The 18,816-nt window shown below is 41.8% G+C and overlaps 1 protein-coding gene across 1 annotated transcript; it reads right to left on the reverse strand.

Moving 5' to 3' along the window:
• Nucleotides 1–1,281: 1,281 nt before the first annotated feature.
• Nucleotides 1,282–18,146, reverse strand: LOC125939876 (uncharacterized). The gene is made up of 7 exons (XM_049655382.1): nt 18,014–18,146; nt 15,883–16,022; nt 14,865–14,997; nt 10,904–11,028; nt 2,675–2,746; nt 2,479–2,609; nt 1,282–1,303 (listed from the first exon to the last, which is right to left on the reverse strand). Exons 1-7 carry the CDS (start codon nt 18,102–18,104, stop codon nt 1,282–1,284), a joined length of 714 nt encoding a protein of 237 aa, XP_049511339.1. The 5' UTR covers nt 18,105–18,146.
• Nucleotides 18,147–18,816: the final 670 nt, after the last annotated feature.

An 18,816-nucleotide genomic window follows, 5' to 3' on the forward strand; every position in this document is an offset into this window, starting at 1 on the left:
AATTCTAGAAACGAATGATGAAAACTCCCCTGCATTTTCCCTCCAGCTAGGTTTATTGATATGGGAATTTGTTGAATCCCTTAAGTATCTCCGCCGAATATATATATATATATATATATATACCACCACCACCCGTACCACCACGGTGGGGCTGGGGGGTGGCGGGGTCACGCTAATCCCCTACTGAAAACCTGTCGAAAACTCGCGTCTCGTTCACTAGGTATATACCAAATTGGCATCGAAGGGGACGAATGTATGACTACATGACTGACAGCTCATGACATCAATTACATCACATCATCGTCAGAACGTCTCGATTACCGATAATAATATAACGCGTGGCGCATGCCCGCATTGTATATGCGGGATAAATTCGATACCTTTGTGTGTGTAGTATGCAGACGCTAAGGCTGTGCGATATAAAAACAATTCCTCCTGTGTGTTATTTGCTTCTCTGCATTCCCTTTCATATTTTCCGTCGCACTTTGGCATCTACGGTATATGCTGTGGTATATGTTGTAGGTTTATCCTTTGTTGATACTACCAGAGCTGTTGTGTCTTTCAATGTTCTGTATTGAGCACTTACATACACTGCTGAAGCAACAAGGTTGGGCTTGATAAAAATTTACAAATCGTACGACTGTATTGTGGTACTGCCCTGTCTTTTGCCCTTTGGGACGGAATCTTTTGTGCAATATATTCTGTGGAATGGACTGTCTGGTGAAACAAAGTACAAGAGAACACTTAAACAGGACTATGGAAATCATATTTATAGTTCTACCTTATGTTCAGAAAAGGATTCTGGCAGAACCAATCTCATGATAAATGTCGATGGTTTTGCGATTAGCATTGAAACAATACAGTGACGTACCGTTTTCCCGCCACCAAAATGCCTCCTGTAGGAGGTGTGTGTCCAGCAAGACCTCACTCTGTAGCGTGTGTGTGAATGCACATTAACATTAGATTGTCAAAATAAAATTGTGCATAATTAATAAATGTTTCCTTATTTCTATCTTGATGTAAAATACAGCGCTGAGGATATGAAAAACAAAAGCTTGTGTTCATAGTTCACTTTGAATGCGGTTATCTTAGTACATAATAAAGGCCTGCGAGGGATGAATTGAAATATTTGTTGCTCACATAACGTGGCATTACATAACATAGCATTGACAATGAAATGGAACTTTATTTCACCTATATTTGCTACAATATTTGTTAATCAATCAGGTTCCCTAGTTTAATATGAAGTGTTGCTTTCAGAATATTTAAACAATTTGAAGGCTAGATGGCGCTGTAGAATGAACTGCATATAGCGAATCGATAGGAAAAGATAACTCACCAAAATTGAACACAAAAATTACAGATAAATAATGAATTTTATTCACAATGCAATACTAATTCATCTTAAGCATTAGTTTGAAATATATTCAAAGGTGCATCCGAGCATTCACGGAGATCACTCGTGACGTATTAATGACTTTGATGAAATTGCGTACACGATTATTTGCAATTTCTGGGTTGTTACACTAGGTGGTTATTTACTGCACATAAAGCATTATAATGTTCTTCGTGTGCACAGATAAAATACGCGCAAGTTGAAATGGACATTTCCGGCATATGAAGTACTGCAGCTGGTTAGCATGCAATAGGTGTTACAAGGCAGTGGGTTGTTATCTATTATCTTACCACCTAAAAGCGATGCTTCTTATATCTGCAGAACTATAAAGGGTAGTACACATAGCTGCTGATAAATTTTGTCAGAAGGGCGACGAACGGAGGGCATTGTGATTACGAGGTGTGTTCGATTGTGTGGTCGACGTAGGAACCTGAAGAATTACAAATGTGTTACATTCCAACTTTTTTTTTACAATAGCGAATGTATTTGTTGAATTATGCGAAAATAAATTGGTCTCCGTTAACTCCAAGCCAAATAAGAACAAGTATTACTGAGAAGTACACAGGGGTAAGTAAAATTTATATATAATACATGTATTTCCTCCCTCCAGTACCGGAATATGTCGAAAATTACCTCAAAATGTATAAAAAAGCTCCGACTTGCCCCAAAAGAAAAATATCATGATAAACGATTGTGATATTTTGTCTTCTAATGACTCCTAATAAGTTTACAAGAACCTTGAAACTCTAACAGCTAATTCTCTGCACTAGGAACAAAAAAACGTTCATTCGTTACCCTTAACTAAAAATTATTTGAATTATGTGTTTTCCATAAATTCGATGATTCAGCATATGCTAGTTGATTCGCGTACTGTTTCAATTGTCTCTAATGCATGCGTATGCACTCGATAAAATTTAGTCGTGCTTTAATCTGCAGAATTATCCAGCCACGCAGAACCGTTGCTCCCTCCCATTGCACTGTGAAACCTGATGAAGTAACATATTTATTCTTGTAGTCCCTTTCGAGCATGAAGCCTTATGTCTGCACCCGACATGCTCCATGGTGGCGAAGTGTTTACTTACCCAGTAACTACAAGCACCACATCAGCTTGCTTGTTTATCTTTTGTTCCTTCACATAACTCTGTACTCTTTGTAGGGTCTGCAAGCTGTGGAGTTGACCGTTATGTGACAACTTGATGTATGGTTCGTTTTTCTGAAAGTTCAAGTTTTCGTAAGCAACCGTTTCAGGATAACCGAATGATTCCATATAAAGCTTACCGTATCCGTAGTTTTGATGCCGGTGAGAATGATGGAACCAGGTGGTTGAAGCTTGCGCAGAATATCATTTACCTACAAGAAACAACATCCCGCTAAACCATTTCTTGAACCTGAAATCTTATCGAACCAAAACATGCTGGCAGATTTACTGTGTCAGTGATTTTCATAAAAACGGTGCTTTTCTTAACACTGGGCGCGTTTGCGGTCACACCGCGATTTTTTGTGCATTTGCATTCCAGGTACAGGTATTGTTTGTACGTGGTTAAAGTCCTCAGTAACATTGACGAAGCCACATTGAGAATAGCAATGTAGCACCTCTTCTCTATTGCCCCATTCAATTAAAGAGCGTGGAGATAATATGCTTGAAAAGCTTGCGGCCCTTTATACGCAAAGCAGCACGACTTCAAGTGTACCAGAGAGCCGGAAGAATTACAACATTATAGTAATTCATAAAAAGGACGAAGTTCAACGAAATAAGAATTATAGGCCCATTAGCTTGCTTTCATTATTGTAAAAAAATATTGAGCAAGATAATTTCCAATAGAGTCAGGGGAAGAATAGACTTTAATCGACCAGGAGAAGAGGCTGGCTTCAGGAAGGAATATCCTTACAATGTATCACATCTATGTCATCAATCAGGCAACTAACACACCTGCGGAGTACAATCAACCTCTCTATATGGTTTTCATAGTTGAATTGATAATGCAGTTGATTTAATTGAGATACCAGCAGTCATGGAGGCAGAGAGCAATTAAGGAGTGCAGGAGGCCTACGTGAATATATTTGGGAAATATCTAGAAAGATATCGCAGCTAAATTCTATCTCTACAAATAAAGTAGAAAATTAATTATCAAGATACGGGTCAGGCAAGGAGGACCAATCTCCAAAGCTAGTCATAGCATGCTTAGATGAAGTATTCAAACTATTAGACTTAGATGGCTCGCTTGGAAGTGATGATCAACGGCAAATATCTCTACAGCCTTCTGTTGGCAGATGGCATTGTCCTGTTCAGCAACACTGGGGTTGAATTGCAGCTTATGATTGGGGCCTTAACCAAGAAATTCTAAGAGTAGGGTTGAAGATTATTAAGCAGTAAGACAAAGGTACTGTTCGATAGCTTGGCAAGGCGACAAAAATTTAGGATCGCTAGTCAGCGTGTAGAGTTTCTGCAGGAAGTCCGTTCATCTAGGTCAATTACTCACTGAGAAGGAAATTTACACAAGAATAAAAAGGGTCTGCAGTGCATACGGCAGGTATTATCGAGTCCTCACTGCAAGCTTACCACTGCCGTTGAAAAGAAAAGTGTACAATCATTGCAGTCTACCTGTGCTAACACATGGGACAGAAACTTGGGTGTTAACAAAGAAGCTTTAGAACAAGTGAATAGACCGTGCGGAGAGCAATAAGAGAAAAAATTTTAGGCGTACCGTTGAGATAGCCGGTATTCTAATAGAGATTAAGAGGTTAAAATGGAGCTGGGGAGGCCACGTAATGAGTAGGGCAGATAACTGGTCTGCCCTATCTTAGATCTTAGAGTTACCGAATGGGTACCATGGGAAGGGAAGGGCAGCAGAGGACGGCAGCAAATTAGGTGGGAGGATGCCACTTGGACCACTGGGTCGGCTTAAGAGGCTAGATAGATATTATATAGATAGATAGGCTCAAAAATGACTGAAGTAGGCAAATAATACATTTGCGTTATTAAAGTTCACTTTATTGTTTTCTTCGTACGGCACCCACAAACGAGGAACAAATGCCCGTGCCGCGTGCTCTGAACATTACGCAGCTTTTGTTGTTCCTCGGTTGTTCTCTGACTGAGTTAGGTAGCTAGTTACTGTTGCACTAATCCGTTATTGATTTTATAAGACGCATTGAAACCTCCGACATAACGGCCTCTTTAAGCGCAATGTTCACTTTGCTGAATTTTGAGTGCTGGCATCGTTGCTTCCGTGATAAAGCAATATCGTTAATGAATAGCACCAATACTTGCGAACATTTCACTGAACACCCGAGAAGTATACAAGCGAGTAAGTGCGAAGAAGGATAAACTGCTATAAAAATGACAGTCCACGCCGTACTGCTTCTGAAAGTGGTTGTCCGTTTATTTAGTTCCTAGGTTTACGTAACCCTGGGCAGAGACGCATGGTGAAATAATAACTCCAAATAAAAAAGGATAAATAGGTTGCCTTTTCCCGGAGTCTGCAGCATGTATAGTGTGTGTTTGTGTGTGTGCGTGTGTGTGTGTGTTGTGTTCGGCCAGTCTCCATTAGATCTGATGGAGATGCTTGCGCCAGAGTGGGCTTTTGTATTGAATAAAAATTGTGTTTCAAATATTTTTTCTTGTTGAGCCTTTGTCCATGTAAGGTAAACTTCTGTAAAGGTAAACTTCTACAGAAGTCTGTCAGGCTTATTAAAAAAATTGTCAGTAAAGGACGACTCTCCAGCCAAGATTTGATTTAATTTAAAACTGACGCTCGGAAAGACCATACATATCGTTCTTGAGCAGTCTTGTGTTGTGCTTTCCACCTTTCCTGGTCTAGGTCTCTTTGTTGTCGTGCTTGCCGGTGGCTTTGAAGGTCGTGCAGTTATACGCTTGGAAGTGCTCCCGTGGATTTGTTCAGGTTTCCTTGCATGGCTTGCATATACCACGATTCTAGGTAGAGCCTCCTCATGTGGTTAGCTTTAGTGCCAATCACACTGGTGCCGTCAAAGTTGATGCGATGGTCATGCTTCTCACAATGTTCTGCGAGGGCGTTGCGCTCTGCATTGAAACTGCCTACATCATTTTTTTGCAGCTGAATTCTTTCTAGGAAGTTCGTCTCACCGATGTAGGAGGTGTAGCACTCAGGCACAAGGCACCTGGCAAACTAATCATGGGAACTTCTTTTGGAGGCCGATCTTATAGTCCTGGTATGAGCCGCTGAAGCGTTGATGTGGGTTTTTGCACAACATGGATAGCCTCCTTTCCCAGCACTCATGCTAGCTGTTTGCTTATACCATAAATGTACGTGACGGAGATCCGAAGGGATGGCTGATGGAAGGCAGTATTACTGACGGTTCGTGTAGGAAAGTGTTTGAGGGGTGTGTGGGCGCCCAGGTCAAGTTGTTGCAACACGTGGTGAATGAAGCTTCTTTTGTAGCCATTGTTCAAGAGGTCCATGATAATCGCTTTCTCCTATATGTTTCTCTCCTCTCTTGAACTGCAGATGGTCTTTTCAGTTGCGTTGCGACTACCAATGTATTGTGGGATATGGAGTGGTTTGAGCCAAACTGCAGGTATCTGCCGGTGTGTGTGTAGGCTTTCGATATACACAAAAACTCGGCGCTTTCTTGACTTCCATTCTGTAGGTGGTGTTATACTATAATAAAGGATACCATAATGGTACACTATAACGGTACACTGAACAGTTTCCACGAGTTTCACTAGCACATCAAGGGAAAAGGGTGTTTTTTTTTTACGTCATGTCATTTGCTGAACCCACCGTGACCAGCCTAACATGTCAGCCTATAGTCCTTAGAGAAGTAAAACTTCCACTTGCGGTTTTGTCTGTTGGCTACCTTACTTAATTCGTGTTATTTTTTTTAATGATAGCAATTCCTTCCACAAGCATAGCTCGAAGCATTACCATTACACGATAATTACTGGTTAAACTTTTCACGCGAACAAGAACGCTGAGATTTGGATTCTTAGTGACTTTTGAAAAAATCAATATTTCATTCGTCAATAATTCACCAAAAAAAATAAACATGCTTGACAACAACCACAGGAAAAGTTTGTAGAATAAAAAAATGACCAAAGGTCCTACTCCCTAAATATATGGTTGTTATTCAAGGACTGCTGCTGTCTGGTAAGGGACGTCATAAAACCTTGCCATATGGTGCGCCTGTGATAGTTCCAAAAACTGCACTGAGATTTCATTCTACAGCTAGTTCTTGAGGGGAACACTTGCCAAATGGTGGTGCGCTTGGTTAAATCAAATAAATCACGTTGGACCTGAAGCAGCCATGACTTCTCTGGGCAAGAGAATCCACTGTATAATTTGCATTTGTTTGCGTTTTTACTGATGTTTTTAAGCAGTGTTTCTTTTCAGGAAATTTTTACTTTTCTTAAGCAATTGTTGGTTATTATCTTGTGTATTTGCTACCTAGCAACATATGGCACATAAACATGGTAGATAAATACCATATACGGACAATGGCTGCACTATTGTATAGGTGGCTCCCCCAATTTTGGGAGCCAATAATATAAAAACAATCTTAAGAATCATATTTCAAACAAAGTAGTGAAGAAATACGTAAAGCAAGTGCTCTAAAAGCATAAAGGTGTTCCCCGGGGAGCTGCCAGCTACTATTATGAATGCACAGCATGTTGCGTCTTCAGACTTTATACGCCTAACCTTACTGGCATTTCCAATGTCAATGGACTGAAGAGATTATTTTATTTACAAGGGGGATGACGACCAGGGCCTGAGAAAGCATAACATTACTGGAATTTTGAATGCCAATGGACTGGAGAGAGACTTCATTTACAAGTGTGGTGATGAGCAGGGCCCGAGCAACCACGAAGTAATAGCGACAAAGAACCTGAAATATGTCTTGGAACTAGGTGCCAGAAATAACATGAAATTGTATAGGACAATAGTTCATCAAGAATTTATAGTTTAAGGACCAAATTTTTGCATGCATATTTTCTTCTTCTAAATGATGCATTGGACATTAATATTCATGATCACCCAGTATTATTGGCCTACGAACGCTGAATAATTTATAATTGAATTTATTCCATGATGTTTGTTTTGATTTCATCCTAACGATGCCTGTGATGTGTAGTTGGTGTTTAGGTCACACAAGACAGCAAGAAAGCTGCAATATAACTGCTGATACATCATTTGTGGTCTATAGCTCTTGAAACGTGTTTAAGCGTTGTAGTGAATTGAAACTATATCAGTGATTATATTGTCGTTTTTTCATGTCTTGCGTGACCTCAACTGCACGTCACAGCCCTCGTTGGATTGATGAAACTGAAATTGGAACATGAGAAAATAAATTCAAATAATAATTATTTGGCAATGCGAATACCATATGGCCAACCATTTATTATGTCTACCGCATCATTTAAAAGAAGAAAACATGCGACTAAAATAAGGTGTCTACTCCTTTAAAAATGGAACTGATAATGCCACTTTCAAGTAAGGGCCAATCACCTTCCTAAATTGCAAAAAGTATTTATTTATTCAATATATATATGCCAGATAGTTTCCAGTGTTGTCCTCAGTGTTATAACATGAAGGATTATGGATGCAATTTTTGCTTCTGCCTTGTAATGCACTCACTTTTTTGTGAAAGTGGAATTTAAAATGGCATGCACAAAACAGCTTGGAAGAGAAGTGCGCTGTTTTAGTTCTCAGCAATGTTTAAATTAAGCAAATTCTGTGCAAATTTTGGCCTCAGCAAATCCTGTGGAACATATTTATTATAAAATAAAGCCTCCATCTCAAGAAGTCTGGACACTGCCGAGTGTGGTCCCAAAATTTGCGTCGGGCATAAACCAAAATTGGGTCCATAAATGTCAACTAGCCATTTGTATTGTTAACATTGTTTTTTTTTACATTGAAATCGTGTATAACCTGCATATAGCTATATGAAGGGTGAATAAGTAGGAAGAGGTGACAATATACTATTCATGGTCTGTTGGTGATGATGCAATATTTTTTCTTGCCACTACAGGACCCGAGCGTTCCTGCAACCTCTTGCATCGTATTTTCTGGAGAAGACGTTGAAGAGGCTGACCTCCACATCAAGGTGGACCGCGAGATGTTTGCAGTGAAAAATGGGGAGGAGGGGCTGGCGGCTGTTTTATCTGCTTACTGGCTCTTCAATATCCAGTACGACCGCAAGCTGTTGAACACTCTTCTCGTGCTGGAGCGCCTTTTCCTTGGGCTCACATTGAGTACCCCTAGAGTAGTGGCTACAAAGTTCTTGAACAATGTTGCCAAATGTGTGCCATGTTTAATGTGCTGAAGCTGTGCACTGTTAGCTCATCATGAGTTTAGCTGTAATTTTCAGATGCAAGTTTTGTTTTGTCTAACCATTTCTGCAATACATAAGAAGGAAGCCAACAGTCACCGATAACAAGGCAAGCTTATGGCAACGCTATTCGTTTTTTTTTATTTGCAGTGTTAGTAGTTGGAAATTATTAGTGTAATTATTTTCAGATGTGGTTAGTTAGGATCCCACTGGCAGCATGTGGTTTTCTGCTTTCTGATCATTTACCTGTCAGCCATAAAATGATTACACTAACAATTTTCTATTGTCAGCACCACAAATTGTTAAAACTTAGAAGCATTCTCCATGTGGGGCGTTCCTTGGTCTCGGTCACTGTTGGCATTTTTCATATGCATTACAGAAAGGGTTAAACTATTCAACACTTTCTTATCTAAATGTTACAGGTTAACTGTCTTTTGTATTACATCATTAGCTCTTTTTAACTTTCAATAACTAAGCAAGATTCTAGTCGTAAAAAAAATAAAAGCTCTAGAAGGTTGATACGTACTTCTCGCTTATTACGTAGTTACGAAAGCTGATCTCATAAACTGTTGTGGTAGGTCAGCGGAGTATACACGATGCTGCGGATCATTTCCCATATGCAAAGTTAGCAACTGTTCTTTTTGAAGTTGAATGCTGTATTAAAATAGGTCAGGTGATATGTATTTGTGTTGCGTTATTTTACTGACGTTCTTAATAAATTTACTTTGATACCAAAACTATTCTGCAATCTTATGTGTACAAAAACCCACCTGTGCCACGCATTTCTCAAATGAGCAAGAGATGACCATGTGCTGTATAGTGTATATTCTCCGCCTTTGTTGCAAGGGAAATATGACTGTTACAGTTCAACAATCGTATATTTCCTTGGAAACGAATGGTCCCTATGCATTGTTTTCCTGAATCAATTTTTTGTTTGCATGGCATGCATGTCTGGATGGAGACCAAGCGTCCATCTCCTGGGCATGCATGTGTGCAGGTACGCAGGAGCCTTGGATTGATGCTGTGCATTTTGGTCCACAAATAGGTATAGCTATACAACATTTATGAAATGCGTGACAAGTGTCATTCATGGATGGGAAAGATGCATATTGTCCCACTACATATATATATATATATATATATATATATATATATATATATATATATATATATACATGGTTTTGTCCAAATAACAGTTGCTAGCAAGCGGCCTGTCACGCGGCATTGTCTGCGGAGTAGAGCATTCTACCTTTGTGGACACATTTGCGGTCGTACATCAATCCTCGGCTTTTGCTTCTCAGGTGAATCAATGTAGAGCACCCTTCCAGCACCCATTTTATAGGGTGTTATGGTGAAATAGCACCCTTTAGTAAGGGTGCGACCACTACACCCTTTAAAATTTTATGCTGTGCACCCTTCCTTAAGGGTGCTGGCCTCTGCACCCTTTTCTAGCACCCTTTTTTAAGCACCCAATAGGTGGCAAAGGGTGTTCGTCTGGGGACAAGCTGATTTACACCCTTATGGGTGAGAAATTGTTTAGTGTGTAAGCATGAAATGGCTACCGGCAAAGTAGATTGGCGCCGGGACGCAGAACTGAAAGCTTACTGGGCCGAAATGAACCTGTTTTGAACGGAACCTTGTTGCAAGTCTCGTCTCCGCCAAACAACCATCTGCGGCGCACCGGACACTGGCGGCCTGGTCACGCAGCGTGGCCATCTCTCGAAGGAGGCAGTGCAAAACTCGCGCCGCGGAACTCACGTACCACTGGTGCTGAAAAGAGCACAGGCAACCCTGTGTCAGCGCCAAAAGATGTCAATCAAGCATATGGTGCAAATTATCTACCTTTGGAAATTACAAATCAATCTTCAGCTTACTAGAAATTTCAGCTTGAGTGATATTGTCAACAAACGTTTGGACGAAATCGGAAGCAACATTTTTTTTGTAACCTGTGTGGGTAGTAACTAGCGTATGTAGTGCGGTTCTGTACAAGGGGTTGTTAGCCAGAGGCCGCATTTTCTTAAGTTTTGATTGGTTGCGCGGATGATTTCATTTTGCTCTAGTAACGGTGCCCGGATCTTCTCGTTTCGTTCTCGTCTTGAGTGCCCTGATAATGGCTCAGGATTCTGGCTGAAGGTCTTTAAATGGTCGCCTACAACGGGAGCTAAAAGAATTTCATGCTTAAAATGTGTTTTCCGTACTTACCTTTTTAACAAATTCCTTCGCATAATCCTCAATACTTTTTCCTTGACTTTTGACACGATTTGTTATCTCACTGTCAGCTAGGAAGTAAACCTCTATTGTGAATCTCTCCAAATCTTCTCTGGATTCTGTATAGGAATGAAAAATGTTAAGACATTGTAAATATAAAACACATGATTTTTCCTACCACGCTTACGAATTAATAACTTAAAAAGCATGTGACAATGACTGCAAGAAACAGATAAGCAAGTAGGGCAAAGGAAGAAGTGTGTATGCAGAAATAAAGAATCGTCGGTATGTTTTTAGATGCAAAAGTAATATGGTGTACTATATACCGTCTAAATGTGGTCATGTTTACATTGGCCAAACAGGAGGGCATATTAAAAGCTGGCGGCGCATCCATCCTTTGTCGATCATTGGTGACGCTAATGCGATCCACCGTGGCTGCTTAGTAGCTTTTGTGTTGCCCTGCTAAGCACGAGGCCGCGGGATCAAATCTCGGCCGCGGTGGCCACCTTTTTATGTGGGCGAAATGCAAAAACGCCCGCGTGTACCTTGAATTGGGTGCACGTTAACAAATTCCAGGTGATTGAAATTATTCTTGACTTCGCCACTGCAGCGTGCCGCAAATCAGATCGTGGTTTTTCGACATAAAGCACCAGAGCTTATTTCAATTTAAATGCTAATAACAATATTTCGTATCGTGCATGTATAAGTGGCGATCCAAAGGTATTATATGCTATGATGATTTCTGTGATCTTCCTTCGGCAGTTTAAGCTGCGCAGAGTACGTGGTTATTACCCGCATTCGGGCCAAGCGCCCACGATAGCCGGCTCATTGGTAGCCATTACAATGGCATGCGATGATTACTCATTAAGTGTCGTCCTCGATGCGGATAAAGAACGGTAAAACACTTGCTGCGTCATCTGCAGTAAATTTGTTAATAGTTATTGCCATAAGTAGGTTGATTTTTTGAAAACGTTTCAATACGCTGTGGCTAGTTTCCACCAAGCCACAGGCGCAGCAGAATTGTGTTTCTTTACTAAGCACAGTGGTATGGGGCACCGGCCAATCCAAAACGAAATTTTGGGTATATTTTCTTCTAAGTAGCGAAGCAATGCGGGAGGATCCAAGCGCTCTGTCTGGAAAAAAATATCAATTACAACGGAGATGGTAATAAGTTGTCTCCTTCTTGATAAAGAGGCATGCGCGGGAGTTTATATTATAGTTATTTAACGGTGGATCTGTCATGTCAAAACGTAAGTGCCACCACTGAGGGTTGTGTGCGTTAAAATCAGCGACGACCAAGTATGGATCCAGAAGCTGAATAATTAGGCTATAGAAAGAGGCAGAGGGCAACAAGGAAAGGCAATGATGTTAACCCGATCGACGTCATGTTTCCTGATCTGCACGTGGGAGAGACCATGAGGGATTAAGAGAAAAAAAAGAAAGCAAAGGAGTTAAATTGTTCACTAACACAGGTGTAGACGTAGGGTGTTGCCAGATTGGTTGAAGGATGGTCTAATGAGGCTCTAGGATTTTTTTTTTTTTGCTGTGGTGATAATCTGGAGGCGTGTATATAGAATTTACGGTAACCGATTTTTCGAAGCGATTTGCTTGTACTGATACGGCATCAAGGGACATGTGAGGGGCCAAATGTTGACAAGCTACAGTTTTTGCCACCGGTCGGTGCGTTAGGATTTCAACGAGCTTTGAAAAAAGTGGCTCATTTCTGGAAAGAGTTTATGTGCGGAGGATTCAAATGTGTCTCTTGAACACACAGCACAATTAGGTCAAAATTATGCAGTTCTTTGATATCTTCAAAGTTGTGGACAAGGCCTCCAATGTTCCGATGTAATTTTCGGTATTTATATTGAGAGAGAACTTTTTGCCGTGTCAAAAAAAAGAAACGTTAGCTTATTGATCCCTATTCTGACATTTCATTACAGGACCCTTTCGTTTTTTTTGCTCTGTGCTGACACTCGCGCCATTCCTACTGTGCTGGCTGTGCCATGGGCTAATTTGGGTCTTGCTAGGAGGAGTGACCATCGCCTCTTGCGGGGCGTTTGACGTGTCCTTTTGGGAGCAGTGCGTTCGCCAAGAAGGCCTCTACTCAAGAGACGAGACCGCAGAGCCCACAAGCCCAGATATCGATGGGTCCTTCTTGTGAGATGACGGAAGATCGCTGGCTGCTACCGCCACAGGAGCTGGTGAGACTGTCGCGGCGACAGTGTTTGTGGGCCGTGGAAGTGACGGATCATGGCACTGCGCTGCCCCCTTACGCGCCGCATCAGCATAGAAAAATGAAACGCACCTTTGCTTTTCAGGAAGCTTTGGTTTACTTTGAAGAATGTATATATTATTTTCGTTCTCCCAAGTCGGGTAATATCGAGTACAAGCTGCGAGGCTACCGTCTCAGTTCGGGCAATGGAGAGCGTCCCTACGGTCATAGGAAGAGTGATGCTGGTCACTTCACTCCTGTGTGAAGTCCTGCTTTCCACAAGTATGTCAGCTTCAGCAGCTTTGGGAACCATGGCCATATCTATGACCCGTGAAACATGTTCGAAGAATTCGTATATATGACAAGGCTCTGAGCTCTATGTATCCAGTTTTTACGGCGTCTGATAGTACTCTTGGCACGATTGTGAGAATCAGATGTTTTCTTGAAATTTTCGTTCTTGTCTCTTGGATATTTATTCTTTGTACTCGGGTAACGTCCTGTTCCTTCCAACCCTCTAGGAGCTCTTTCTCGCTCAAGGTAAACATCATCATCAGAAATTATTCCTTTCACTGTGCTCATCGAATAAAGTCATGCAGCCATGACTTGCAGACTCCCGACTGCTAATAGATTTAAGAGTTTGTCTTGTTGAGATTTATAGTGAACAGGGAAGGAGGTCTATTCCATTTTTTATTTGATGCCTAGTCTGTGTAGAGTTCCGCTTGGCTCAACGAACCACATACTGCCTTTAAAATTTTGGCCCTTATGATAGTCCGAAAGTTAAATCCGTGAGAGGTGCTCCGCAAGGCCGTCTTAGCGATGCACTAACCAGGCATCAGCTGCAAAAATGATGGCTTCAAATGGCATAGCTTCTTCTTTTTTCTGAGGTTTTATGGGCCAAAACCAGTTCTGATTATGAGGCACGCCATAGTGGAGGGCTCCGAATTAATTTTGACCACCTGGGGTTCTTTAACTTGCACTACAACGCAAGCACACGGGCGTTTTTGCAATTCGCCTCCATCGAAATGCATAGCTAGCTTGTACACTTTAATCATGGAGAACACCCTGAGGTGGCGTTTCTGTGTTGCCTTGGTGTTGCTGCTGATGTTTCCTAAGTTTCTTCTATAGGTAAGTGTTTTTCTTGTTTGCGTGATTTTCATTGATGCGCTGGAAATTCTTGTTCATGACCTCACAGCCTTTCTCCCGTACGATCTTCCGTCCATGACCATGACGGTTATTCCCAATCACATATTGAACTCCTTGCGTGCCCGAGACAAGGCGCAAACATGGTGTGTCCTTGCTTAGTTTATTGCGCAGGCGTTCTATATATTTAGCAGCATGCGTCCAAACAGAAGTCAGTTGATAGCACTCTGGTCGGCGTCTCTCGGCTGTCGAAGTGAAAAATAAAGAAGCGCAGCGCGTGCTCGAGGTGCAAGGACGGCACGCGCAGTGTAGTTCTGAAAGCTAGCCACGCTGGTCATCGCTACCGCCGCTCCGCTAGCCGCCTTCGCCTTCTGAGTAGGAACGACGGCACGGCTCGTACGGTTGCCGTCACGTCCCTCCTACGAGGTGACGCCTATGTTCCCTTTGTCCCATTTTGCCGTTAAGCTGTTCAAGTTAGTGCTAAAGCTTTTGGCTTCTTGCGACTAGTGCCAACAACAGCAGCTCCAAAGGTGAACATCAAACAATGGTAATGAGTTCATATCAGCTATCACTGTAAAGAAATCTAGAACATGAAATACTCACGAATTATTTCAGTAATTTCCTGGTTTCCTTGAATTTTTCTTAGTTGAAGCGTAGTTCGTTCAGTTCTTCTAGAAAGCGAGCTGGAGCTCTTATTCCGGTGCTTTTCATGTTCCTCAATATTCCGGGAACGAACCTGAGTTAAAGAACAATCAACACTATCAGGTTATCACATATACTCAGATTAAGAATAGTTTGCCAGAAATACCATATTGGATAAGTCTACAGAACGCACTTTTACTGCTTCCATTCTGCTCCTCTTTGTATTTGCCGGCAAACGATTTCTTCTCATCGTTCCGGCCTGCATGTATTTCCATTTAGCTATATTTCACGTTACCATTGCAACTGGTCACCAATGTCGCAGGTAGTTTAGAAACGACAGAATGTAGCTAAAAGGATAGCCTCGATGGCAACTGATCACTTGGGCTAAAGATTATGCAAGGGCCACAGATGTTGATCAGATGCCAAGTAGAACTTTTTTTGTATGTGTGCCAGAAACATAGCGAAGTTCGTGGAATTAGGTTGGGTTAACCTTGAAAAAGTAGTACCTCAATAATCATAAAATGCCGTTGTGAGTGGAGATGACCTGTTTATTGAAGATAACCTGACAACTTACGCCATTCACCAAACAGGGAGAAGCCGTACTTATAGAATAATAACAGTGAGAAAAATGTTTCTGGACAAACAAGATCCCTAGAGTGTCATCCGCCCACTACTCAGCCGTCAAAATTAGCCATTAAACGTACCAACGCTTCCTTAAAAAATCGGTATCGTCGTGCGGAGTAACACAAATAGCTATACACTTTCCAGACACCTAATAAAATTTCTCTGATACACTCCCGTTGAGTGTAATTTAGATGTCAAAATTATAACTTGGTCTTAATATTTTGCACACTTACTTTCTTCAAAATACATACGATTGTTAATTCCCCGCGATAAACTATTATTTATTACAACAACGCCATCTAGACGTGCTATGGTGGCAGATAGCGCATTTAATAATGAAAGAATATTTGCTCACATCGTTGTAGGTAACTCCATCCTCACTCACATGATGAAACACGGTTTCACGTGATGGCTGAGGCTCCTTCGTTTCCTCAGGCATGCGGTGATAGTCAAGCCCAAACGTCTGTTCATACCACTGGTCAGTATATGCGCTGGCTTGGGAGCAAAAGTAAATGAGGCTTCAGTCACCATACATTCTAATATTACCAGCTGCAGCAAATTATAAATAAAAGAAAAAATAGACGTCCCAGCATAACCCAGGCAATGACAAACGAAGGGTGTAGAGAATTGTAGCTGGCCCTAACCAAAACGAGAAAATCATAAAGACGAGGGGGAGGGACCTTTGCATTTATTTTGTGGAATCGAATGACTATACCTTCAAATGCATCGAGACACACAAATGTGCACTTCCTGGTAATACTTCAATAAAGGCAACACCCATTTTTTCCCCACAATGATGTTGACAGAATTCAAGAGTATACATGCAGAACAAGCTTTTTCTACATGCATCACAATGCCTCCATTACAAGAAAAAATTAAGAATAACACACCTTCTTAGACCACAAAATATAAAAAATGTGTATTTTTAAATTCCCAACTGCTACGTGCTGAGCACTGAGGTTTGATATATGACGTATGCTCCACGTGAAACGCCTCGGAAATAGGACTGGTAAATTGAGCTGTGTGGCTTACTAATTATTTCTTTGTTAATGCTTTAGCATTCTTAGGCTACTTCACCCATTTTTGAGGCGCTATGTATCTATCTACTAATGTATGGTTTTTTTGTATGCAGGCATCTAAGTTTGTATCTAACTTCAATACCGCCTCCCTCCTGCTCAGTGGCCGAATCGCTACCGTATCGGGCTGCTGTGCTGAGGTAACAGGGCTTAACATCAATCATGTGTACATAGGTGCCACTCTTCGACGAACCTCTTTCACGCTGACATGGGTCACTGTAGATGGGGGCTGGTTAGGTACGGTTGTTCCAAGAAACTTCCAACGCCGAAGTGAAGCACTCGGGATGTGGCACTCTGTCCGTGCTGGTCTTTAATAAACCTCTTTGATGCCAACTTCGGCCTATGAAGCATGAGCAGTTGGTACTCGCCGCACTTCAATGAGTGCCTTCAATGCAAACTTGGGTAACTTTGTGCCACTGAGAATGTGCCGCTCTGCAGAGACGACAAAGATCCCTTAAATTATAGTTAAGCGGAATCAAAGCCACGCCAAAGGGTCTTCAAGGACAGTAAACTGACTCATTAGCAGGCTGCGCCAAAAATGCAGCGGCTATGTGCGGCTTTTCAATGAAAGCTGCTCACGTCAACGACTTCGCCAGATGCACCATGAACGCACTGGGTATGCGCTGCTTTTGAAGGAACATCTCGCCAACCTGGGTCACTGATTATGTTCCAGAGCATTCTCAGAGTTCGCAGGCACCGGTGCACCCACTTCTGGTCTCGGATGCTACGCGCAGGTTTAGTAGAACGTGGTTGATCGGATGAGTGTCAACCCATGGTCGCAATCATGTCTACCTGACTACTTCCAGCCTGTGTCATTTCACAATCGCGACAACTGCTGTGGACAATTCTTGAAACATGTTTTCTCCTGCGGGAGCCGTGAAGTGCACCAACGCGACACACACACACACAACGCGACACAATGGACTCGGTGCACGGGTCATATCCATATATGGTAAGTATACATTTGTAAAACTAGCGCGCACAAAGAACGAATGACACAGGTAGTTTCCGAACAATCGCATGTTTTTAAACTATGTGTGTCCTGGTTGCTTGTGTGCGCTGCAGTTTTAAAATGAATAATCACTAACTCGTCCAGGTTTCAGGTATTGGGCACGGTAAATATAATTAGAACTGAGAGTGTACTGCACATTCTATGACAAGGTCATTCACGTCAGATTACCTGAAAAAAATACATCTGTGTGGACAGCGTGCCAAATAGCAGAGGTTGTACGAAAAAAAGTTATTTGCAAATTTTACCACAAAGCCGGGCTGTCACATCACTGGGACAATACTTAGCTTGTTTTATGAACAGTTCACAAATATACCCTATTCATTTCGTTGAAAATCGGTGCACCTCGCATGAACATAAAGAAGTGCGAAAGACACAGAGAGAACGACAATCTTATTTACCAACAAAGAAGTGCCAGATGAAAACAGCCTGCATAGACAGGTATATCCTTTTGCTTCCTGTACACCGTCGATAGCACATTTCTTCTGTCATGAAAAATCAAAAACGTAATGCTAGCTGGACCAGCTTGATAAAGTTGGAGATTCACTGGTATTGCCACATTTACCGCCATTCGTAACTGACGTCGGGTCTTCATTTAAAGCGTAGAAATAGAGGCGTGTCTGTGCATTTTATCGGAGCATGCGAAGGCCAGCCGGCGGTTATTGACAACAGCCAGAGACATTCGATAGTTTTTTGACACACTACGTTTTTGCCTTCTAGAAGTTCACATGTGCACTTAGCCACGGGTCAAGAAACGCTCTGGAGTCAAAAGGTGGGTTTAGCGGAAATGTCAACTGCACAGGAACCACTCCGAGAAGTAATATGAGGGCACCTTTTGGAAGAGATAAGGTCGCAACATATGCTCGTAACCAGCACTGTGTGATTGCCCTCGAGATTGAGAGAGAAAACGCCTTGGCCAAACCACTGCGAACGCGTGACCATTTCAGTTACACACTCAAAACCGTTATGTGTCCTATCGGTCAGCATCGGCTCAACACTCATGATCTCATTTTCCACGATTATGGATAACTATGCGAAGCAAAACGCGTGATTCTCCGACGCCCATGTGCTAGAGCCCCGCGGTGTCTCAAAACATACCAAATTCCTGCTAATGAAGACACCCTTACGGGAAAAGCCTGCATCATTTTATACACATCGTGTTACACCATGTTAGAGTAAATCAGAAAGATTTCACTTGTACATG

Source organism: Dermacentor silvarum, chromosome 9 (assembly GCF_013339745.2).
Source record: "Dermacentor silvarum isolate Dsil-2018 chromosome 9, BIME_Dsil_1.4, whole genome shotgun sequence".
NCBI lineage: Eukaryota > Metazoa > Arthropoda > Arachnida > Ixodida > Ixodidae > Dermacentor > Dermacentor silvarum.

Coding starts and splice junctions, on each gene's coding strand:
- LOC125939876 (XM_049655382.1), bottom strand. CDS start 18,104: ATGACAGAAGAAATGTGCTATCGACGGTGTACAGGAAGCAAAAGGATA. Junction 14,998..15,882: donor ATGGAGTTACCTACAACGAT/GTGAGCAAATAT, acceptor TCTTTAACTCAG/GTTCGTTCCCGGAATATTGA. Junction 11,029..14,864: donor GGAAATTACTGAAATAATTC/GTGAGTATTTCA, acceptor ATTCCTATACAG/AATCCAGAGAAGATTTGGAG.